The sequence below is a fragment of the Salvelinus namaycush genome, chromosome 22 (assembly GCF_016432855.1).
Source record: "Salvelinus namaycush isolate Seneca chromosome 22, SaNama_1.0, whole genome shotgun sequence".
Taxonomy (NCBI): Eukaryota; Metazoa; Chordata; class Actinopteri; order Salmoniformes; family Salmonidae; genus Salvelinus; species Salvelinus namaycush.
In genome coordinates this window covers 26,965,547-26,991,626 of record NC_052328.1, presented here as the reverse complement: position 1 = coordinate 26,991,626, position 26,080 = coordinate 26,965,547, and the positions used below count along the sequence as shown (strand labels likewise).

At 42.6% G+C, this 26,080-nt stretch overlaps 2 protein-coding genes across 10 annotated transcripts; one reads left to right on the top strand and one right to left on the bottom strand.

Moving 5' to 3' along the window:
• LOC120017708 (echinoderm microtubule-associated protein-like 6) lies at positions 1-3,827 on the top strand. 2 transcript variants are annotated; one of them, XM_038960651.1, is made up of 4 exons: positions 1-95; positions 830-983; positions 1,258-1,358; positions 1,532-3,827. In XM_038960651.1, the coding sequence occupies exons 1-4, from the start codon at positions 28-30 to the stop codon at positions 1,554-1,556; spliced, it is 348 nt and encodes a 115-aa protein (XP_038816579.1). In that variant the 5' UTR covers positions 1-27; the 3' UTR covers positions 1,557-3,827. The 2 variants fall into 2 exon arrangements, with proteins under 2 accessions (XP_038816579.1, XP_038816578.1); XM_038960650.1 differs by lacking the exon at positions 1-95 and having other exon boundaries at positions 705-983.
• LOC120017706 (reticulon-4-like) lies at positions 3,817-26,080 on the bottom strand. Of its 8 annotated transcripts, XM_038960648.1 has the most exons (10): positions 25,353-26,057; positions 21,507-21,539; positions 20,456-20,509; positions 18,109-19,935; positions 9,603-9,810; positions 8,303-8,441; positions 7,060-7,129; positions 6,648-6,694; positions 5,716-5,774; positions 3,817-4,759 (listed from the first exon to the last, which is right to left on the bottom strand). In XM_038960648.1, the coding sequence occupies exons 1-10, from the start codon at positions 25,846-25,848 to the stop codon at positions 4,714-4,716; spliced, it is 2,979 nt and encodes a 992-aa protein (XP_038816576.1). In that variant the 5' UTR covers positions 25,849-26,057; the 3' UTR covers positions 3,817-4,713. The 8 variants fall into 8 exon arrangements, with proteins under 8 accessions (XP_038816576.1, XP_038816577.1, XP_038816570.1 ...); XM_038960649.1 differs by lacking the exon at positions 21,507-21,539 and having other exon boundaries at positions 25,353-26,056; XM_038960642.1 differs by lacking the exon at positions 18,109-19,935 and having other exon boundaries at positions 25,353-26,043.

Below are 26,080 nucleotides of genomic sequence, written 5' to 3'. Positions count from 1 at the left end.
GGAAACTATAAGCGCCAGGTGCATGAGATGCCTTCTGGGAAAATGGTAACAGAACAGACTGTGATTGACAGGATCACCTGGGCCACCTGGACCAGGTAGAATAATTCATTGTAGTCACTGGAATTTAATCAAACTCACATACTCTCCAAAATCAAACTGAGATCAATATTCAGTAAAGAATGCAAATACTGCATGGTAACACTATTGAGATATGGCGTCAACAACGGGAGCTAAACATAACATCTCACTCTGTTAGGGACTTATATGGGAATGCAAGGTGAAGCGGTACAAAGACATTGCTGGTTCAACTTGTTTTTGAGCTTTAGGCTAGTTGAAGCCATCTGGGCACGTTTGTGTACGGAAGTTTAGTGGGCACACCTAGACATGTTGTTTTGTAGTTGTGTTTGGGTGTCTGTTATTGATCATTGGAATAATGGAGGTCAATCAATACTCTCTGCAGCACAGCAGTCACTGTTCACTTCTCATGAATAGACCCCAAACTTCCTCTAACTCTACTCTCCCCAAGGTTAATGGGTTAAAATACATTCTGCATATAGACCGTAGCATACTTATTTCGAAACATGTACAGAAAAACAAATGTCTGGTTGAGATCTTTTACAGTATGCAGGAATCTTTTTAAATGTTTTATATATGTTGCATATGTTTTACTACTGAGAAGAGTACTATATAGTAATTCAGTTGACTTGGAGGGAACATTTAAAAGGTTATTCTTTGGTAGACTAATGTCCTCTCAGTACTGGCAGGCCTGTGGTTTTGTTCAGCATATTCTGCAGTCTGAGAATGGCTCCTCTCTCTCATTCCTTCTCAGTATCCTGGGAGATGAGGTGCTAGGGATCTGGCCACGGAATGCTGATAAGGCTGACGTCAACTGTGCCTGTGTCTCCCATGCCGGCCTCAACGTGGTCACCGGGGACGACTTTGGACTGGTCAAGCTCTTCGACTTCCCCTGCATTGAGAAGTTTGTGAGTGCTTCACTTCCTCTCAACAACATCACTGTGATAGCTTTTAAAGTTACTGAAGCCATAGAACACAGACTGCTGGCTGGGGCTGCTCCCAAGTGGGGAGGTGGGCCAGTAACCGAAAGGTCGCTGGTTTGAATCCCCGAGCCGACTGGATGAAAAACAATTTGCCCTTGAGCAAAGCACTTAACCCTAATTGGTCCTGTAAGTGCTCTGGATGAGAGCATCAGCAAAAAAAATAAAAAAAGTGTTTAATTCTTATTTTGATCCTCTGCAGGCCAAACACAAGCGTTACTTTGGGCACTCGGCACACGTGACCAACATTCGCTTCTCCTATGATGATAAATATGTGATCAGCACTGGAGGAGACGACTGCAGGTATGCAGAGCTTGTTACCGGGTTTAACCATGTCAGATTCATTACGTTTAAGCTACTCTACAATAAATAGGCACATTCACAAGTGATTTGCATTAGAATTTTTCACAGCTCATCTTGTACTCCAGACAGGTCTGATTTTTTACTGACTGCTGTATTGTCTGCCTCTTTTTTAGTGTCTTTGTGTGGAAATGCCTGTAAACCAGAGCCTTTTCTCCACAACCATCCACTAACATGCACCCAGACTCCTTAGCCCACCGCAGTAAGTCTTGGATTCCGACAGGAATGCAGCCAGGATCCCAAAGCCTCAAGTGTCTGGCTGCGGTCTACCTTTTTGCCTGCAACTGTCTCCCCATCCTTAGAACAACACCTGGGGATGGGCAATACGCTAATCACTGTACTATTAATTCAAGTCTAAGCATTAGGCAGAGCAGGTAGATCCTTTTCTAACAGGAAACCACTTTGAAGTAGATTTTTTTTGCCACTAGAAAATGTTTGACTTTCTGGCCTAACAAGAAATGGCAGTGTTTACATTCACATCTGCTTTCAATGAAGGACACATGAAAGCAGGTTGCCATGCCAGCTATTGATTTATAATTAAACGATTGATAATGTCTGGGATTCAATCAAATCGCACATTGTTGACAATGCAGCTTTTAAAGGCAATGTTCCCACGTTTGCGGAGATTGCATTCACAGTAAACGCTGCATATGTCGGCTCAATCTGAAAATTCCTTAACTTCTATTGTGCAATCTGTATCGCTACAGCAATAGATTGAATAGAGCCCTAAATCCTGGCCAGTGTAGAGGATAAAAGATCCCCCCCATAATTCATTTGAAAGTATTAATATCCTTAAGTGCCTTTATGAATATTTCTACTTGTGTTATTTTTTTGCAGTTTCACGTTTCACGTTTGAAATTATTTGTACACCTCTGGTGCTATTCGATTGTAAACTTTCTCATTCAATATGCAGAAAGGGGCATTGGTTTGCTGCCGTTTATGCATACAACATCCAAAGTATGATGAGATGATGTAACATAGTAAGTTATAATAGCTCTATTGAAAATATTTAAATGTTACTGTGATCTGACGATCAATTTTCAGCTTGTGATAGTTACAAAAAAATTAGGAAGCATTTTTAAAATGCTTTTAACTATTGTCAAAATAATTTTGTGAAATATGCTTCCATATAACCATTGTGAAAAGATTCAACAAAAATAATGTTCATAGAACTAGTACACTGAAGCGTTACTGTATGTTTCAACATTCACTACCACTAAGGGATTTCAACGGGGTGGCTTACATTTAGCAGATGCTCTTATCCCGAGCGATTTACATTCATCTTAAAATAGTTAGGTGAGACGTCACAATCGTATCGAGTACATTTTTCCTCAAAGTATTTATCAAAGTCAGTGCTAAAAGACTAAGTGAAATAGACAGTCCAGGAGACAGTGACCTGTCACACCAAAGCAGACTATACAGTCTTACTCAAGCCCTGAACCTGGTTTCCCAAAAGCATTTTAAGGCTAAAATGCTTTTGGGAAACCAGGCCTTGGTCTACTGTTGAACTCTTAGTCGTCTCACAGAAATTCAGTTTTACAGCGTGATTGAAATTTAAAAGCAATGTTCCCGCTTTAGCGGAGACCGCATTCACGGTAAACGCTGCACGTCGGCTCAGAAATGCGGAATGTGTAACACTTCAGCTTTACAGAATGAATAGCGCCCTTAGCCTTGCTGTCTTTAGCCTGTCAATCTCACTAATGTTTAGCTAGCAGTGTGGCAGCAATATGTTACTATATGTGCAATCTTTAAGCAGTATGGATTCCTGTTTACATATTTTTATTCATTTAATTTTTGTACAAGACAGATTGTCTAGATATCGTAAACTTATTTGTATTATATTGTAAATTACAAAAAAATGCTCAAATGCATGAATTTATTTTTTAATCAAATAACATCTGTGGTGAGATTTTATCGTATGATTGACAATGTTGTTTTATACCAATTTATTGTGTGTATATGTGCAAATATTAAGTGTATGGAAAGATTAAATGAGAATACCGAATTTGTCCGCAAACACATGGGTATGACTCAAGGCATTGAGCTTTTTTTCAGTCTCCCAACATTCCTTTCACTTTGTGTATTCTTAAATCACTGGATTAGAGCGTCTGCTAAATGTAATTTCACTGACTAATAGGTGAGACTGGCTATGAAATAATTCAAAAATGGAGTTACGAAATTGACAGACACATTACTGGAAGATTTTACTATGTATTAACATTCCTACATGCTATTTAGAACAGCTCAGCATACAGTCAATTCTTATGGGATGGAAAATGTTAGTGACATCCTTTCCTATAGGACAATGGGGTTGCTTTAGGCATAGAGTTTCTGTAAATATATCCTTGGCTACTTTTCAAAATTCTCCATCTTGCCTACTGAGAGAAAACATCCACAGTAATTCATCTATAAGCTTTATTGTAATTGTTTCTATTTCACAATGCATTCCACAAACAGTTCTCGTAAGAGTTCATTACAATTGTATGAAGTATCATTCACAATTACTTGCATAAACAATGCTTGAAGTTTCAATGTTACATAATTTTGCAGCTTTAGATATTGGGTCCACAGATGGTATGTTCATTTTTTTTTGTCTTAAGTTGTTTGTAAACGTGTTCTTCCAGAGTTTAAATAGGCAGCTGCATGAGGTGAAATGATTAAAATGTTCTCAAAGTTCTAAATGTTTCTAGCTAGAAATACTCAGACGCATGAAGTGCTATGAATTATCGCCCTGCTGGCATTAAAGACCATCGTCAAGCACAATGACACACGTCAACACCTTGTGTCAAGCACACTCAATAGCCACTGAAGAGAGCTAGAAGCTTTGAAACTAGTCTATCAATAAAACAGTAAAATCACAAACAGCACAAAGGTACCAATTAACCCTCCCTCATTACAAAAAAGACAATGCAATTCCAATTTTCTGAACACTGCATCAAGGGAGAGAACAGATGAACCAGCTCATGGAACACAATTTTATTTCAAAACGCATCACTGGTCAGGTCCAAGTGCAAGATTAAAATAATATGCCTTATTTTTTTTCTTTCTTCATATTCACACAAACTAGCATTTTAAGCCAGATAGATCAGCATGTTCAATTTAGTTAATCAAAAGTTGGGAACACTTTTGAGCTGGTGAATAATATATATATTTTTAAACATAACCCAGGGTGTTTCAGGGAACAAGGAATTATGAACTGAAAATAGCAGTTATGCAGGGATACATGGGCCCCCCCCCCCCGCCCAGTGCCCTCCACCCTCTCATAGGAAGTCTCAGGGACTGGCTCATTTTCTTTTCTTTACTCTGCCTTCACACGCTTCAGTCCTGGGACTTTGGCCTGCACCCTGAAAGTGAAAGGCGGCACAGCTTTAGTCACAGACCATGTTTATATGCAGCTTTAAAAAACCTCCAAAAAGAAAGCTCATTCTGAGTAAAAACGCCCCCAAGAAAACACTTAAATTCAATATAGCCTACTTATTATGTAGGCAGGAGTGCAAATACGTAAAAACCAAATAAGGTACGACAGTCACAACTACACAATACCAACTTGTAAAAAAATATGAAGCGTAATTATAAACATTCAGCCAAAGGTTCATAGAAGATATTACAAGTGTTCAGGTAATTAAATTCTGGTTTTGAATGAAAATGAATTGAATACAAGGGGTGGGTTATACCTTTTGATAAAATGTGCATGTAAACACTGTTTGGATTACTTCGGTCAAGTGGAACACTTGTACACCTTTCATTTTTGTCTACAATAATAATATAATTCTTGCAGAACCTATTAACAGTAAAATTATGCAATATATGTCTGATGAACAAAAACGTGCACAAAATGTTTAAGAGGTATAACATGAGGGATTTCATGTCACAGATTTCTACTCTTTTCCAAACTATTCAATAATGACGTTTAATTGCCACTGAATTTCATAAAATCAAATTATTCAGATACGTAAAATAAGTGTTTTCATTTCTGTATTTTCCTGACAGAAAGACATTGGAATGCAACAGTGCATGCCTTAACACTGTCCCATTACTGTCATTAATAGAAAAGGCTAAAGGGCTTCAATCACATTCCTCTTCCATACACACTTTCAATACTTGAAAGATTCATATTTGTCTGATTACATCACAGCCAAGATATTTACATTTTAACCCCAGTATTAACTTACTTCACAACAACGTTTGGGCATCGACAATTGAGATGGTTATTGAAAGAAAGTATTTTTTTGGGATACCTACTTTTCTTCATGAAGACAATGCCAATATATTTTTATTTCGTCCATTGGTATTTACTTACATTGCAATAATGTCTTTAACCTGCTTGTTGGCCATACCGACGTAATGGTCAATCTGTACCTAAAACAAAGAAAAGAACAATAATTCTAGTGAAAAGCTCAGGTATAATGCTATGAAGTCAATTGATCGTGGTTACTGTCGAGGGGTGTGGGGGGATCGTGGTTACTGTCGAGGGGTGTGGGGGGATCGTGGTTACTGTCGAGGGGTGTGGGGGATCGTGGTTACTGTCGAGGGGTGTGGGGGGATCGTGGTTACTGTCGAGGGGTGTGGGGGGATCGTGGTTACTGTCGAGGGGTGTGGGGGGATCGTGGTTACTGTCGAGGGGTGTGGGGGGATCGTGGTTACTGTCGAGGGGTGTGGGGGGATCGTGGTTACTGTCGAGGGGTGTGGGGGGATCGTGGTTACTGTCGAGGGGTGTGGGGGGATCGTGGTTACTGTCGAGGGATCGTGGTTACTGTCGAGGGGTGTGGGGGATCGTGGTTACTGTCGAGGGGTGTGGGGGATCGTGGTTACTGTCGAGGGGTGTGGGGGATCGTGGTTACTGTCGAGGGGTGTGGGGGATCGTGGTTACTGTCGAGGGGTGTGGGGGATCGTGGTTACTGTCGAGGGGTGTGGGGGATCGTGGTTACTGTCGAGGGGTGTGGGGGATCGTGGTTACTGTCGAGGGGTGTGGGGGATCGTGGTTACTGTCGAGGGGTGTGGGGGATCGTGGTTACTGTCGAGGGGTGTGGGGGATCGTGGTTACTGTCGAGGGGTGTGGGGGATCGTGGTTACTGTCGAGGGGTGTGGGGGATCGTGGTTACTGTCGAGGGGTGTGGGGGATCGTGGTTACTGTCGAGGGGTGTGGGGGATCTTGGTTACTGTCGAGAGGTGTGGGTGTTCTATGATTCCTTCACATTAACTTGTTTAGTTCATACATTAATCAGCTCATACCTTGTACTTCTCATAGACAATAGGGCAGCTAAACATTCCAACCAGACCTGGAGGGAGAGGGGAAAAATAAGATAATGTTCTACAACAAGGAGGCATTATTCAACCTTGCTCTGCTGCAATCTCTAAACAGTATCTTGAGGGCATGTCCCTTTATACCCTGAAGGGTGGATCAGATGCATGTCAAACTATTTAAAAAGGAAGCTGGCGGTTATAATGGGTGTCAGACCGAAACCTGTCAGTCAACCACTTTGTCTCTATACAGACTCGCATGGTATCCTGAAATAAACCCAGCTTAGGCCTGTTCCTGAGAGTATTACAGAGCTAATCACATGATACTGCTTCCCTAGGCACCATAGCAACAAATCATAAATGCCTTTATAAGTTTTTAATGACCATTTATAAAGCATCTTACCCAGAATAAAGAGAGTGAGTCCGTTGAACAAGGCACCAACATAGGTGAGAATCCACATCAGCACAGCAAACTGAATGGGAGAAGAATTACAGGTTTTATTTCATTGCGTTTAAAACGCTATGCTAATATGTAGGAGACCATATATTGTTTAGCAAAGACATTCTATAACAATTTCCCACAATGTAGCATATTCATTCCTATGGCATTTACAGACTAGGTACTTTTCAGACGTAATCCAGGATCACATGCATCCTTATTTGGTAATGTGCAAGGTGGATAGCCACTTTAAAAATGGACATGATAGACAGAGCTCTTACAATGACCAACTAAAGAAACTGTCAGAATCTCTGACCTGGAATCAAAACATCAACAAGCATTTATACCTTGTCCCAAATGTATAAATAAGGTCATAGTGGTGTAGCCAAAGTGATTTTTTTTATTTACGACATTTGGCAGAGGTTTACGATGTCACTATTTCTCTCTGCTCACAGGGTACACTACGGAATAAATAGATGACACTTCATGAATCTTAATAAACCTAAATCGATGTAGCCAATGGCTCTGTTGAATAGGCAGAGGTCTAATTCACTGTACCCTCCAACAGTGCACATTTTTGTTGTAGCCCCAGACAAACATACCCAATTCAACTCAGAGGGCTTGATGATTAGTTGACAAGTTGAATCAGGTGTTCTTGTCCAGGGTTACAATAAAAATGTGTACTGTTGTTGGTACTCGAGGACCGGAGTTGGGAACCACTGCTCTAACAGAGGTCGAGCTAGGACCAAAGACACCCCAACCCACAGAGAGGGGCAGACAGGTTGGGAGGGGGCTGGAGTGGCCTTAGCAGTGGACAGAGCAAGAGTTGAACTGGAAGGTGTTGACAAGCATGTAGAAACCTTATAGCGCTCAACAGCTGCTGTCTCCCCCCTTAAGACACCCTGGGGGGTCACCTACTTCAGCCTGACTGTACATGGACAAAATGAAAGGAAAGCTCAAAGCCACTCATTTTACATGTGAACGTGATCAGATTTAAGGGCAAATGTTTTCAGCTGAAATGTCAGTAGCTATTAAGGCAGGGCTCCCCAAATAGCAGGAGGTTGTCAATTATTATTGTCCTAACCAATTCTGAAATCAAATATGGGTTTGCAGGTCACGAGTGACCGTACCTCCTATACAAGCACTATATTTTCATGCAGGAGGTTGGCCTACATCCTTAAAATCTTCAGTTGCATAAAACACTCACCTTTAGGGAATCCACCAGGTCTTCAACCAGGAAGAGGCGACGCAGCTCAGTGACTGTTGTGTTGAACCGTGCCAGAACGCAGTCGCTGTACTTATGGACAGTTCCCTCTGACAGAGCCACATCCTGATCCAGGTACAGCCTGCAAGACAAAACATGAGCTATCGACCTACGTATGTTGCAAGACAAATCCTGAATCCAAATATGGTGCCTTAACACTAATAACAATACGGAGAACGTAATCACAAAACATGGGTGAAGGGTCTACAATAACCTCTGTAGCCCACAGGTTGTCGAGGAGAATAGTTTGCTTTTTTCTGTTTGCATGGTAGATTAATTTCTTAAATGCGAAGCCAAGAACCGGCTTAGTTATGACTTTGAGCACCAGTCATTGTGATTGTAATCTTAATCCCAGCTAATTCAAATCTTAACAAGTGGTTGGTGAGAACTCATAAGGCGGCTTTGAGCCACTGCCAGGAATGGGGATAACCTGAGTAGCAGCTCTGTTTGTGCGACTGAGTGGCAATGTTTACTCTCCAATAGGAGCCACGTCCCTTTCTCCCTTAACGGCTGAGAATACATCCACTACTGCAACCCATCAAATCAAGTGATGCTCACTTCTCCTGAACAGCTTTCAAGTCAATGTTGTACTCCAACAATCATCTCTATCAATTAGCCAAGTAGCTGGATTAATGTTCAAATTGCAAATTCCTAAAACATGTGGGGTTCCAATTGTCAATTAAATGAAATTCAATTCCTGAAATGACTTAATGGAATTATCCTAAAACCCTGTATAGATGCATACTCTTTGGAAACACTTCCTTGGTATATTGATCACCGTTCCATGGTCTTAGTGGTTAGAACGTTGGGCCGAGTAACCGAAAGGTTGCTAGATCGAATCCCCGAGCTGACAAGGTAAAAATCTGTTATTCTGCCTCTGAACAAGGCAGTTAACCCACTGTTCCCCGAAGACGTGGATGTCGATTAATGCAGCCCGCCGCACCTCTCTGATTCAGAGGGGTTGGGTTAAATGCGGAAGACACATTTCAGTTGGAGAACTGACTAGGTATCCCCCTTTCATATTCTTCTAATGGGCCCACAAGGCGGCGGTATTAGAAATGTACGCGAGACGTCAAAGTTACTCTGCTAGGCATCCTAATCTGCCCCTTGGAAGTAAGGCATGTATGATGTAATAGAATATATGGATGTTGTCTGCAATATGTCATGGCATGTATGATGTAATAGAATATATGGATGTTGTCTGCAATACATCATGGTGTAAATTGAGAAGTGGGTTACTCACTTGAATGGGTGCCCTTCGTCAGACTTCTGGATTGCCTGCAGGATCCCCTTGTATATCCTGAAGCAGATGGTGACAGAGAGGAGAGCCAGACCGATGTAGGAGGAGACACTGACGATGCTGCACAGTGTCAGGGAGAGCAGCAGGGAGAGGCTAGCGCCAAACACCACGCCCGAGGTCTTGACATCGCGCCAGTACAGGAGCTCTACCACTGCAGGGGAGAAGGGACAAGGTCAGATAGCTGCTGGAAGCCCAAAACTGTGGGCTTCCTTTCAAAAAATTATGCTACGCTATATCATGGCGGTGATGTGGAGACGGGATGAATCAGAGAGAAATCTATGAAAATCTTAGCTCCTAGCCACATGTCTGAATACGTGCACTTATATAAAAGGAAATCCTGGGTGTTTTAGTTTACTGCTGTACCAGTATTGCACTGCAGGTAATTGTCCATTCATAGGAGTCATGTTACTGGCCTAGCGCCCATTTCTGTGTGAAGACTGGGTGATGGCAAAAATTACAGAGCTGGGGGCAGGACAGACCCATGCGTGTGTTTCACCAGGAGTTCCTAGCAGGTCAGTGTACAATAGATGTGAAAGACGATTTCCTACTGGCTGATGAATTTCCAAAACGTAGGCTGGCCAGCAAGCTGACATTGTTTGAGTCTGCAATGTGAGATGACTTAGCAGGCTGCCAGATGTCAAATGGATTAAGTGATGAATGAGCTTATAGTTGAAAACCTAAATCACATTGGACAAGTTTCTGCCCAAAAAGACAATCATATCAAGTACTTGACACCATAGCAACGACTTTTGTTGCATAAATGTGATTGAATTGATGATATGATCATACAGCTGACAATTAAAAAGAAGTCGAACGCCTAAAAACACTGCAGGACCAAGACCATAAGCAGCACCGGCAGTTTTAGTCAGCCTAGGGACACACTTGACTGTCAAAAGTCATAATGGTTCTTGAGAGGCATCACATCAGAGGTACAAGTCAGACAATCAATACCCTTAGCTTAAAAATGGACCACGTCGTGCGGTGTCGGTTTTTTGGGCGGAGACGCCGTTAGCTTTTCATTTGCCCAAAACCCTAACTTAAGCTAGCTAGCAGCTAACTTAGCACGCTTGGCTACATGTCTTTCCATACATAGCTATCTTATTAGCCTTAGCCGGTTAGCTGGCCGGCCCCAAAATGTTCATCACGGTGGCCCTTTGTCTATAATGTTGCTAGCAATATTAGCTAACGTGCAATCAATAAAAACGTGAAGGGGGGCTCTTTCAATCCAAACGTGTCTGTCTAGCTACACATGGTAAGCATGCACTAGCATGAGGACCTAAAAATAGCACACGCATCATCAACAACGCTGATCTGATCCTATAAACACGCCATGTTTTAATCAAGTCCTTCCGTATACATCTCCATATTCGTATATATACTCGTCTTTAATATATCCATAGGGAATATAGATAAACAGGGACATAGCCATGAATCGTCCATAACGCCATGTCGTTCTCAGCCCAGTGTAGCCCCCATAGAGATAAACGTCAGTAGCGTGCCACGCACAGCTCGATTACTACGCATCTGCCTCCCACCAAAGCATTTGTCAAGCAAAGTGGTAAATTAAAATGGCAATGCAATCGAATATAAATGTGATATGAAAAAAGCAGCATTGTAAACAAGAGCATGACAGCACTAACCCCGTTTGGCATCCATCTTGAGCCTCCTCACATTCAGCACCAGCTCCTAGCTTAGCTGTGCGAGGGAGAGCGAGGCAGTTCACCTCCTGCTAGGTCGATTTGAGGTCTAATTGTATGCGCAGCTCTGCAGCGCCTCAGCCCTTAATAATTAACCCATAATACGTTTCAATACATGACGAATGCAAAAATGTGAATTAGCTTTCTACAATTCGAGTGAAGTGTGGTAAATCTTTGTATGAATAATAATTTGGTTTCAACACGGAATGAACATTGGGGAGTAGTAGGTGTGGTAAATGTTACATAACTCTGCAAATGTTGACCAGCTAAAAACAACACAACAGTGCATCTTGCAGACATACAAAGCCAGATCAAATATAAAATTAGGAGTAACAAACCCATAATCCAACAAATGCAGAAACTGACCACCAGAGGCAGTTTGCAATTTATTTAAAGTATTGCATACAACCATTTGAAGCTGTGGACCAATATTTAGCAACTAGTGTCTGACAGTGATTTCATGTTAATAAGAACATATTTTTGTAGCCCTAATGCCCCAGTTGGAACCAGTCAAACTCTAGAATCAGAATACATGCCCAATGGAAATCAATTCACCCTATCATATTCAAAAAAGAACAGGCCTATGCTTTGCCTGGCTACCCAGACTCCTTGCTCCGGCCTAACCTAACATGGCAGGCGTAGAAAGAAGCAGAGTGGAGTTCCCACTTCCGTTTTACAAGCGAAACAGAAGTCATGTTGAAAATACTGTATCCCTGAAAACCGGATGTTAGCGTAGGCTAGCTACGGCCAAACGCTACAGAGTTTCTAAACCTAGGGGCGCTACATCACAAGACTTACGGGAAACGGTTGCTAAACAGACCAGGCCGGAGTTTGAGAAGTCAATGCGAGAAGTGAAAAATTCTTCCTTAGTTAAGTAGTTGAACATGTTATTACTCCAACCCTGTGAAAGTGACAAACTGACACTTTTTCATTTTGGTAAAAAAACAACGTAATCTCAAAGGAGTGTCTGATTTGACATTCTACACATGAGCTTTGCTAGCTAACGTCGCCATGACATCGCCTACAAGTGTGATCAAGGATTTCTATTGGAAATGCAGTTTCTGCCCATCTTCATACCATATTGTCTTTGGCTACACCACACCCACTGGAGTCTGGATCAGAGTACCTTGTCGACCCTTCACCGAATGCGAAAATATTCGGGCAGTCTGATTGGTCCAGAAACCAATTGGTCGGCCCAGAGCCAGAACACACGTGGGTAATGCGGCGGTTCGTAAATTAGCCATTGAGTTTGATACCCAGAACGGTTGGAGACGGTCCAATGACGGCAGTCGCAGACTAAAGTATGTAGAGAACGACAGAGCAACAGAAAAATTGTGTGAGTTGTCAGGCCACCTATGCTTGCCTACTAAAACTACTACACGAATGTCATTACCTTATCTGAAAGTGGCCAAGTGCCTCTTTTATGCTTTACTGATAGTGCTCAGCCAGATAGTAATTGCTAGAATGGATGACATACCATTTTGTCAAATAGAGTTGACACAGAGGCCCTTTGTTGCAATGTGTGCCGATTGCCATGCTCCATCCCAGAATGATGCAAAGGCAGCAGCACATGACATCAGCTGATATGAGCACAGCCACAGCACCAGTGTGATGCTTAGGCAACCCATGTCCCAGTCTAAACTGAAAGCAGATGGCTACAGCTGGGCCTGGAAAACACTAGAAGACCTCTTCTGCCATAAGCCACATGGATCATCTGGTGCTTGCCATATAGGTTAAATGTGAATCCACTTAAAAACGGAGGCTACTGACCACTGTTTTGCACATGCTGAACAATTGACTTCTATACACCTTTCTAACACCTCAGCAAACTGTAGGGCTGAAGGCTGCCCCTGCATTCAGCATGCACTTTTGTCAGAGGGGTTAGAGAGACCCCTGGGGAAGAGACTCCTGGTGCACTGGTGAGTCACCTCCAGGCTGCATGGAATCATTAGACAATGTAATCTCACTTTCGCTTAACGCCCCTCCCACCATGCACCTTTGGACAGACTTCCTCCCGTCAGCACTACTCTGACCAAAGGTCATCTGCCAGCAATCCAGAGGGTGAAAAAAGCATTTTAAGAGTGCCTCTTACCAACAATCGCATATCTACGGATGGCTACTCATTCATAGAGTAAATTATTTGCATGATTGGATAGGACAAGCAACCAACAACCCACTCAAAACTACCAAAGTCATTACCAGTAACATCCTACGAATGTCCACAATACCTGCTCATTGTTAATAACTACCATCTAAAAACAAATGGACTACTTTTCATTCCACAAATGAAATATATCTATAGAACCCTGCCATCATGGCAAAATAAAAAACTTGAATAGGTTGCCGCAACAGTAAAATAAGGAAGGATACCCTTGTCTTTCCACTGTGGCGGAGGCTGGGAGTCTCCGTTTTCAGTTTTTCCGTTTTCCATGATAGAGACGCTATGTAGGTATCAGCAGGGCATTCCAGACAGCGTGCGGTGTGTTGGCCTGCAGTCGGGTGGGGTGTGGGGACCGAGGTGGAAGATGGGGGGGACAACCAAACCTTCCTCCTGTGAGACTGCAGTGTTCCTTGTCTCGCTCTCCCTTTCTCTGTCTGTCTCTTCCCCTCCCTCTCGCCCCTTCTCTCAGGGTGTACTACTGAGGTCAGCGGACTGTCTGCTAGCACAGAAAACATCTAATGCTCTGACGCAGCAGCTATAAACCTCCCCCGCCTCTCTCCCAGAGAGGTACTCTCCCTCCCCTTGTGCAAATGTACACGTGTTTTTCCCTCCCCACCACATATGACAAATCAGTGAGTAGATGACTCCACCCAGTGGTATAGTGGTGCCTGGAGAAGTAGGTATGCTCGAATTTAGCCCAATAATTCCCAAACGGCCCAGCGAAGGTGCCCTGTGTATTTCCCTTTCGTTTTTTCAGGTTCACTCTCAAATCACATTTTACAGACAAAAACGACAAATTGGATGTTCTAAATCCATAACAACGCTTAAACCATATAGACCATTTTGTAGGTCTGGAAAAAATGTAAATCGTTTTTTGGGAGGGTGAAGTTGCCATTTAATTCAGTTGCACACCTAGAAAGAGACCGTTTGGCTAGAAGTGTTTCTGTACAACAATGTAGGCCTACAGCGTACATGTGATGGCAGTTAGCCAAAACATATGCACTCCCGATTGATAGAATAGATTCAACCAAAACCACGGACCAAACCTTTTCAATAGATACTGGTAGATAGGAAAGATGTTTCAACTTATCTACCCTACCAGCTACAGATGTCATTCTTCTGTGAGCCACTCCATGCGACAACCAGTTGACAGCTGCGCGCTCTTGCTGCCTGAGATGATATTCCGCTGAAACTAGGCTGTGTGAGTGGCTCGCATTAACACACATTACATGGCCAAATGTATGTGGACACCTGCTCTTTGAACATCTCATTCCAAAATCATGGGTATTAATATGGAGTTGCCCCCCTCCCCCTTCCTGCTGTAACAGCATCCACTCTTTTTCGATTGTTTTCCCCTAGATGTTGGAACATTGCTGCGAGCACTTGCTTCTATTCAGCCACACAAGCATTAGTGAGGTCGGGCACTGATGTTGGGCAATTATGCCTGGTTCCAATTCATTCATTGTCTTGCTGAAACAGGAAAGGGCCTTCCTCAAACTGTTGCCACAAAGTTGGAAGCACAGAATCTTCTATAATGTCATTGTATGCTGTAGCTTTAAGATTTCCGTTCACTGGAATTAAGGGGCCTAGCCCGAACCATGAAAAACAGCCCTAGACCATTTCTCCTCCACCAAACTTTACACTATGTATTCGTGCAGGTAGCGTTCTCCTGGAATCCGCCAAACAGATTCGTCCGTCGGACTGCGTTTCCACTGCTCCAGCGTCCAATGGCAGCGAGCTTTACACCACTCCAGCCGCCGCTTAACATTGCGCATGGTGAAAGAGAAAGAGAGATACCTAGTCAGTTGTCCAACTGAACGCCTTCAACTAAAATGTGTCTTCCATATGTAACCCAACCCCTCAATCAGGGAGGTGCGGGGGACTGCCATAATCGACATCCACATCTTCGGCGCCCGGGAACAGTGGGTTAACTACCTTGCTCAGAGGCAGAACAACAGATTTTTACCTTGTCAGCTCAGGTATCTTAGGCCTGGGTGAGGCTGCTCGGCCATGGAAACCCACTTCATGAAGCTCCCGACGAACAGTTATTGTGCTGATGTTGCTTCCAGAGGCAGTTTGGAACTTGGTAGTGAGTGTTGCAACAGAGGACAGACTATTTTAACGCACTTCAGCACTCGGCGGCCCCGTTGTGTGAACTTGTGGCTTACCACTTCGTGGCTGAGCCGTTGTTGCTCATAGATGTTTCCACTTCACAATAACAGCACTTACAGTTGACCAGGGCAGAAATTTGACAAACTGACTTGTTGGGGGGCATCCTATGACTGTGCCACATTGACAGCCACCGAGCTCTTCAGTAAGGCCATTCTACTGCCAAGGTTTGTCTATGGAGTTTGCATGGCTGTGAGCTCGATTTTATACACCTGTCAGAAACGGGTGTGGCTGAAATAGACGAATCCACTAATTTGAAGGGGTGTCCACATACGTTTGTATATATAGAGTATTTCACACGCTTTGCGCATGTGTAGGCTACTTTGTGCATGATGTCTCTGTTGTTATACATAACGGATATGGCGTATACACACAAACAATTTTTTTTTAAAGGGTATACGGCGTACACCACCCAAAGTTCTATGTAGTTACTACAAACGCATAGATTAGACAATCCCTAGACTACAGACTGTCTATCACATCTTCACAAACTGTATCATATCATCAATCAGCCAAACAATTAACACATCTGGTCATCCCAATCAAACCTCATCAGAAGTCGAAATTCACATAAGAAAATTGTGATTGTTGTATTAGTCCACTAGAGGGCACCGCTCATTTTATTTAAATGTCTGCCTAGGTTTACACCTAATTATAATTTCAAATTATTCATAATGCGTTAGTGTTTTTATTAAGTCTTTCAGAGAGTTGACAAATGATCACAGCTCCCCAATGAATATTCACGCTCAGCACTTGAGCTGGAGTCAATAGCAGGTACCGTACAAGGTTCATTTTTCTAGAATAAGGGTGTAGTCGTACTGAAGAAAAGATGGGTGAATGATTAATCATACAGTGTGGTCGGTCACTACAGATCTATGTGGATTCGAACACACAATCTCACTAACGGGGTTTTGCGAATGAGATGGCAGGGGTGGTGATGTTTCAGATGGCATTGCATATCCGGTCGAACAAATAAGAGAACACTTGCTGACAAGCTCTATTCTTCATCGGCTGGTGTCGCAATGCAGGGAGGGAGATTCCTCGCACACTGTCTTGGGGCCCGCCAGCCTGGCTCAGAGCAATGTCACAATCAGATAAATAAATCTCTGTACACTGATATCGGTGCCTCGTGTGCATCACTGGGTAAATAACCAGCAAGATACAACTGAGCCATTCATCTGCAAAGGCTAAAGGCTATTGCTTTCATCTTCATTTATTTTATTTTATTACTGTTATTTCAAGCAATCATGCAACAAAAAACAATACGTACTAAAGTACTATATCTGAAGGGCACTGCCCCAGTGAGGTAAACCGTACTAAACATCTGGAATTGTTTTGCTTTAACACTGCCCTTTTCACTGAGCTGGTTTTTTCATCTGGACATGGGGGCTCAAAGGCTATGAGCCCTATAAGGAGGTCTACAGTTTCAGCTTCATATCTCTGGTTTTCAGTAGGGCTAAAACTAGACTGCAGACAGAGGTAATCTAATTCCACAGATCAAAAAGCTCTGGGCAAACTAAAACCACTGGGGGGTGAGCAAGACAAAGGCAGGCTTGCAAACTGCCACGCCCTGTTCCATGTGAGGTTTCCACTAGATAACACAGCCACAGTCAGATTCCACAGGCACAGTCAAAATTGGCTACCAATTTTTTTTGCTTTTTGGTCTTAATGTAAGGTTAGGTATAAGATTAAGTTTAAAATAAAATTTTAAGTAGATCAATTGTAGAAATGGGTGTTTAGCCATAATTATCACTTCGTGGCTGTGTTAACTAGTGACTACCCATGTGAGAGGCAGTTCTTACCAGGCCCCATTGGCCAGAAGGTAAATGAATCCTTGTAGATCAGTTCATTTTCTGACCAAGTGTATTATGAAAAACGTAATCACAGGTATTCAAATATTACTAGATGGCTGAATTGTATGATATACCTTAATGAGATATGGGATTATACACTGCTAGGTCACTTCCTATAAATATATTCTGTGTCATGTCAATGTCCTTTTAACGTAATCTCTTTGTAACATAAACACCCCCCCCCCATCGCACATTTATATTCCATTTCTGTACAGTGAAGTCATGAGAAATTAATTCTGTACTTACCACATGAAGAGGATAGATTGCAAAATACAATGACAAGATTTAAGACACTGACATTTACTAATTGGGGGGGGGGGGATTAACTACTGAATATGAAAACCAAGATCATGAAACCAATCTCATGCCAACACATGCTCACACAAATGTAATGGTTAATAAAAATATGTAAAAAGGGACGAGGTAGAGAAGAAAGGTGATGTAAAAGATGTGAAAACTGTGCATGGGAGAAACATGAAAAAAATTATGGGCGGAGCTAAACAACGACCAAGGAGAGTGAAATGACGACGCATCAATGCAATGGTGATGAACTTCCATGCGGAAATTACCTGCTTCTGTGCTCAGGTTGGGCATCTTAGCAGTTTTGGGGCCCTCTGTGTCCTTAGCAAGCATCTCTGGTTCGCGAACTGGCGAGTGGATGAGAGGGGCCTGAGACGCAGGCTCGTTGATATCATCCTTCTCCAGGTAGGCCTTACCCTTCTCCAGGTCTGCCTTATCCTTCTGGGTAAGTAGGAGGTAAGAGCTCTGACTGGGAACTTCTTCCTGAACTTCTGGGGCTACATTTGCAGACGTCACACCCTTCAGCCCAAAGCTCATGTCATCATCATCATCATCATCGTCATCCATACTTGGCTCTGGTGCCTTGGCAAACTTAGCACCATCAAATGCTTCTAGAAACTCATCCATCACACCCCTGGGGGGCCTTTCGATGAACTCGAACTCTTCCGAGGAGACTTCAGGCTCAGAGTTCTCCTCTGCCGCCTCTTGATCTTCCACTTTCATGTCATCCTTCTCAGTCTCCACCTGGAAACTTGCAGGATTCTTTGCCATTGCCTCCAGAACAGGGGACAGAGAGTCTGCGGACGGACTCTCAGAATCAGAATCTTCAGGGGTCTTTCTAGTCTGGATATTAAGAGGCTCTAATTTGTTCACTGTTTTGGGTGAATCTTGACTGGAAAACATCCACTCTTTTTGTTCTATCTGGACAGGTTCTTTGCTCTGGGGTGTGGTCCCTGCCTCCTTTACAAGGTCAAAGGCACTATAGCCTTTATCTTCAGTCTTCACCGCTAATCTTGCTTCAGTCTCCTCAGTCAGCTCCTTTAGCAGTAAAGCTTTGGAATCGAAAGCAAAGGGATTTGTGGCTGACAGAGTGACAGGGACAGTGGGTGACTCAACTATCTTCCGGACAGGAGCAGGGCTCGGCTCAGTGCTTCCTTCAGAAGAGCCAGAGTCCACTTTGTCAGGGTTTAGAGGGAAGGGCTTTAAGATATCTGGGAGAGATGGAGGTGCAGAGTCTTCGCTCTCTTTTGGGGTGGTTGAGAACTGATTGAGTGGCTCCATGAGCGAGTCCGCAGCCATCTTGACAGACACGTACGTTTTTGTCTCATCATAATATGATGGTGGGCTGCCATCTTGGGAGTCTCCAGCCTGGCCATACTGGACCAGGTCTGGGGTGGGACTCTCAGACATTTTAGCTGCCATGCTGTCAGAAGTGGTATCCCCAAAATGGGAGAACCCATCATCTGCTACAGGGGAGAAGCCTTGGAATGGATTCTTCTTCACCTCAAACATTAAGTCATCATCTGGTTGGCCAAGCATATCTGGCACATACCCAGAGGAGCCTCTGGAGGCTGAGTCCTTGGAGAACATATCCATGGAGGCCCTGGTGTTGTCTTGAGAAGCTTGGGATGGAGAATCCCAGTGCTCTATTTGGGTAGAGGAGGCAGGTGCAATGTAAGATTCAGGGGTCATCGAGGGCTTTTGGGGGGACTGGGAAGGCGTAGCAGACCTGACTGAGCTACAAATCTGCTCTTCAGGAGAGACAACCCCACTGTCTTCACAAAAAGACTTGGGCCTTACATCTCTCTCCAAGCAAATGTTTTGATCATGTTCACTTTGAGTGTAGGAAGCAGCTTCTAACCCTTTCACGATATCCTCATCGTTCTTAAAGCCTAATCTGGTGTTACCCTCTTCATCACAAGGCATATCCTTGGTCAGTATTTTGGGAGGCTCAGTAGAAGGCCAAGAAGAGAAGCCCAATGGAGCAGACGTTGGATTTGGACTCTCTGACAAAGAGAGGTCCTCCAGAGAGTCAGGAGAGTGAAGAGGAGAGAGGGGGGAGATGGGAGCAGGGGAATCACCCTTCTGCCCAAGTTCTTGAGTAGAGAGGGAAAATGCAATACATCAAGACACACTCCATTCATTCAGTGCTAGCAAGCCATGCTGGGCAAGCCCTGCCAGCATTCTGCAGAGGTAAGTTGGTGATTCCCATCAGATAAAACTCAGAGGTATTGTCTGGCATGCCGAAAGATGCAAAACCAGTTATGAACATATTTTTTACTAAGACAACCCTGTGTAATGTGTCAATTTAGTCATAACATGGACGGAATCAATGAGGGGAATCATCACTTATAAACCTTATGAATTTGTAACTATAAAGTTAGTTTCTTCTGTCATATCTACAGTAAGTGGACTTTGGTCACAGGGATTCACAATACAGGACCATACAAACAAAATACTCCCCCCCCCCCCCCCCCCCCAAATGCAAATCCTATGAAAACTATTCCTTAAACTTGGCATGCATTTCAGACAGTCAAAATGTAATTCAGGTATAAAGGAACGAACTGAAAAAGAAGATGCAGGAGGGCAAAGACACAGCCAGCAAAGAGAACTTGCCTTTTGGGAATTGCATCAGAGGTTGAAGCGGAGTAGAAGGAAGGAAATGTTCATCTGAAAGAGAGACGGTAGCAGTGTGAAATGGACAATACCAGTAGTTGAGAGGAGGATAATAAGTTTTACACCAGAGTAGAAGGTTATTCAAGCAAGACCACAATAATGTGAACCAGATCCTAACAGTGGGACACATTGCAGACACCCTCTCTGTACAGGCAGCTTAGAGCATACAAGACAGGAATAGATGTCAGCCATGCAACAAAGCTAGGGAAGACAGTCATATTTTGGGCAGAAATACAGAAGAAGTTCCCTTTTCATGTAGCAGAATGAAGATTTTTTTTCTTAAAAGGAACAAGTGAAAAATAACCCAACAGATACAATTTTCAATCATTTCCTATAATAAAAAGGGGAAACTGCCTGTGCCATCTAGCCAATGGACATGGTCAATGGACAAACGACATGACAAATATTACACAAAATGTTAATGTCAATAATCTTATTGCATTGCTAAACGAAGTAGCAAAAAAGTGGTTCAGGCTCTTGTCTAGAGTATTATTAAATTGTATTCCTTCATTCAATCCTTGATTGGAGATATTAGGCCCAACTGTTTAAGACATTGGCCTAATATCTGTGACTGACATACCTTAGCAGAGCATTAGGTGAGAGTTGGCAAAAACATAGAAAGAGCACATATTCAAATCAAGACCATGTAATCAAAATGTGAAATGTTTAATTGCATAAATCTTGTAATTTGAGTAATTTGAATACAACGAGCTACATTTCAGCCAGATCACCACAATTTCAATATTCTCAATTGCCTGCCGATTAAGACGTCTTGGAATATTTCAGAAGGTCAAAAACAAAAATCATACTTGGTTGATTCAATGATCATGAAAGGAACAATTGAAACTCACGAGTTGCAATCAACAACGCTTCTGAATAAATCATTAAAAAAAGAGATCAAGCATTTACTCAAAACCCGGCAACATTTTCATATTACAAAATTAATGTTTTACATTGATTATTCAGATGAGACCCGTTCCAGGCCAGTTACCTCTCTTGTCTAGGTTCCAACGTTGAAGTACACCTAAAATTTAACCAATAGACATTATACATTAGCTATAATGAAATCCAAGATGCTTGAATTTTCTGTCCACCTGTTCTGCAGAAGCTATATGCCTTTATGGCAATGACTTTGCTTGAATAGTGTATTGTGGAACCCTAAAAGTTGGCCAACACTTTCCTCACTATGACCAATGTTCCCTCTAACAGCTCTGGTGAGCACAAACTTGAAGGTTGTGAAAAATCTGTGCAACTTCCTACATTCCATAAAACTTTTTAAAAACACAGAGCTTGACATTAACCCGTTTATCCACTAGGTGGTGACTGAAAATGTGTTTGACGCAAGAAACCACTTTACATCACATCTACTCCAGGACTGCTTATACATAGCCTAAACACAGTCCAGTTCAAAGTGAATGGCACAGATCCAAATATGGCAATGTTATGGCGCACCGGTCGGTGTAGAGTACAGGCCTGAGCAGTGCCTGTCAATGCAACGCGCTCGGCCTACAAGAAAATCTCTTGCAGTTAATTTTGCATACTAAGTCTGGCATTGTTCGTTTTGTTTCGGAGTATTACACTGAACGTGGATAATATGGCGTTTATTAGACCACATTTCCCACAGTAGAGCGAAACATTGATAGTATTAACTAAAGGGGAAAACTCAAGAAATACTGATGTCCAATCTCATGCTTTTCTGCACAGGCGGATATTCTGTGTGTGGTAATCCGAGGTCGGATGTGCTGGCTACATGTATGACAACTGCAATGGAAGTCATGTTAACTCTAGTCAAGCCAGTATGAGACATGACAAGGGTGCCTTCCTGTTGGTGGTGTCTGATTTCAAATGGGAAGGAAAACTCTTGCATGGCATCGACATGAGATGCAGTGGGATAATCTTCTACCTGCTGCTATCTTCGCCAAAGAACACAATGGGTATTTCTCAATACGCATACTACTGTGCTTCGAGCATGCAATCTGTAGCACGGGAGGGCTGAAGCATGAGTTCAAATCAAAGTATGCGAAAAGGAGCACAGAGGGCACTTCTCGGATGCGTACTCCACTTGTTGCAAGCTTCAACTAAAAGTATGGTGAGAAATGTCACGCAGCCACGTAAAAAGGACACCATTTCTTGAACTCGATGTTGGCCATTATTTGAGCTGAAGCGAGAGAAAAACTCCGACTTCACATCTCATATGTTGCCTGCTAGCCACGAAGAATTGGCATATACCTTGCGTAACATAGGCTTAAGGACATTTTTGGCTGTTTAACTAGCTGGCTAGCTAGATTATTATGATTCACATATAGCTAGCTGATAATTATGAAGTAAACATTTGCTTTGTGTATATCTTGTCTTTATTGCCATTCTCCTGGCTGCAAGAAGGTTCAGTGAATGGGGAGGTGCAGCATGTGTGAGGTAATAAAGTAGGGAGAATGTGAGTGCTTCTCAAATGTTATGTTCTTTGCCTTCTATACACTTGTCCTCACAAGAACGTCCTCGGAGAAGGCACTTGGAGCATGATGCTTCAAACACACCGACATCGTCATTGCATTTTGGTACACCAGAATTACATTAATTTCCAATGAAACGCTGCATTTGACTTACAGCATTGTGTTGCAGAGGCAGTGCCTTCGATGTGGTGCATACGTTGGATTTATCCAACCGAAAATATGCGTCAAACTGTATGCTTAAACGGCTTGACAGAAATGGTTGTAGAAGGTGAATGTTGAACTTTTGTTGCGTACATATCCAGATGATGTCGCATACTACTTCACGCAGTGATGCTGTCAGTGTGGTCGAAGCGTGAGAGTGTGGAGTATGGTAGTATGCATATTAAGAAACACCCAATGAATGTTTGCTGTCAAAACACACTCCCTACTATAACATACAGAAGAACACACCCTTTGTCAAGAAACAGGGGTCTAATTAACCTGATACCATAGCAACTACATCACCTAACCTAGCCAAGATACCTCAACTCCACAATGATTTTATCCACAGAGTTGTGCGAAGACTAGAGCATTGCAGTCGATACTTCCATGTAAATACTTAAACCCTTACTATGTACCTATGTTGGTCCCCTGTTGTTGTGTGCCATTGTTTGCTGAAATCCATACTTGTTAATTAATAAGTTAATAACATACAACCAAACTTTCCTAATTTCTGTTGCTCTAAGATGGCAACAGTGTGCATGGCCAATTAAAACGCAACAAGGAAACAGTTGGTGGTTGTATTTGATTAACGTTTAATTAAAAAGTATGGAATAAAGCAAACATAGAAAGGCACTCAACAGAGGACAAACAGATATACTGGAAGGGTTTAAGACTATACATTTATGAAGTATCAACGGCATAGCGAGTCGAAGGATTATTTCAAAAACTTTAGTCTCCACAATATACTCTGGATGAAATCATTGTGGAGTTGAGGTAGTTGGCTACACCTAACACAGAGTGCCAATATATAAAAGTAGGCAAATGAATCAGTGCCCTGGTAGCTGACAAACCCAGCTGCTGTTGTGGTATAGAGTGAAGCATTCAGAGGTGGGGTAGGGGGTTATTCCCTTATCTCTACTTGCCCTTTGTAGGATATGGAGACTGCTCCCACTGTTTTGCTGTGTATTGTAAACCCACCAGGCATGTCGGAGCCAGTAGGCCCATTTCCTGAACGTTTTTAGCATCTCTCCTGTTTAACAAGTCTACACAAATTATTGCAGGAAACCAAAGTAGACTATATAAAGCATGCCTGTCCTCCCAAAATGAGAATTCGCTAGTCCGAAGACAATAGCAGGGCCTAAACCAATTAAATGGACAGTCACTCAACAGGATCTTTGAAGCTAATGTAATGGTCTCCCAACCCCGCCCTGACTGTCTTGCCTAACATGTTTGGGAAAGTGGTTAGTTAGCTAGCCAACCAAGTTACAAACATTGCTCCCAACTAATGTTGTTTTTCAGCCGAAATGGTTGCGAGTTAATAACATTAACCAGAAGGGTCAGATGGAAGATGTGTGAAAAACAAAAACATCGTGCGATTAAAAATGTTATCAGAAAAATAACGTTCGCTAGCTTGCTTCCATTAGATAGGTAACGTTAGTTACCGTTCATGAAAGTAACTTGGCTATTTTGGGAGAAACAACTAAAACGGGAGTGGCCGATTTAAGATGATTCCTTTGTTACGACTAATACAAGCCATCTTGACTGAGTCAAAATAGCGCGTGCTAGCTAGATAGGCTAGCGCAAACACAAACCAGGTCGGAGCATGACAGTCTCAGAATTAATCTATGACCCAATGTGTTATCTTCTCGTTAGTTACCATTGCATGCCATTTAAAATTACCACACTGTTGTATGACCTTTTTTTAGGGAGTTGTTGAAATATGTACCTCAATTCTGCCAGTTCATTAACGTTATATTAGCTAGTTATCTACCTTCTTGCTGATGATTGTCACAGGTGGGCCGCATCGTCATAAAGCTAGTTACCTCGCGTGATTTGCCATCCATAAAACATTTACTTCAGAAACGTTAGCTACCTAGCCAACTCTACCTGCATGTTTGGCGTTTCGAACTACACCAATGGCAATGCCAGGGATTTGTTGTCTCGAGACGTCCACAATGCCCTGGCTACACACATTTGCTTTATAAAAAATGGTTGTCGCAGCAATCCCACACAGCTACGCTAACGTTGCCACCGTTAGTTAGCGTTAAATAGCTAACTAGCTAGTCAACGGTAAATGAATATGCAAATAGACGTTTGTGTTTTCTTAACTATTTTAATAATGTTTTACCAAGAGACTGATTACAAAACCAGATTGTCTAAAACGTTTAAAATAATTGACTACTCACGGGATGGTGCTGGAGGAGCCGCAATCACTTCTTTCTCTGGAGCCGCTTTGGGGAGCACTTCTACTACTGGAGCTGCTTCCACTGGAGCGGATTCTACTACTGGGGCTGGTGCTTTTTCTTGAGCTACTTTTGGGGGATCTGGCCTTATGAGTTCTGGCAAGTAGTCAGCTTCCAAAGGATTGAACATCACTGGTTTAGCTTCTGAAAATGTGTCAGTCCCCTCTTCCTCCTGTTCTTCATCCGGTGGAGTTATATCTGAAATCACCTCGTTTGTCAGTTGTTCCTTTGCTTCCTCCGTAAATTCTTTTAAATCATCGGGGCAAGAAGCCATGTGCCTCTCAATAGCATCCTGTGCTCCACCAACTAAGTCTACAATATCATCTTTTGCAACTTTAGCTGTGGCCTCGTTGCCATAATGATTCCCGAATTGTCTGTAGCTTCTCATTTCGTCTTCGGGCGGAGTTGTGGACGATACTACTTGTTCACTGTCTTCCATCTAATTGCCGGTTATCTGCGTAAAAAGTTAATATTTTGGAGGGCAAGTACCCAAAATAACTAACTACACTCAAAAATTCCAAAATACCTCTAACAAACAATAAAATACGCTCGTTGACTCCCTTCAAGAGCCGAATAAACAAAAGTAACAGAAATGCGCCACGACCACTGCCACGGAACAATCCGCTCTCATGCGTCCTACCAGAATGTTGAAACAAGATTTGAGTGACCAA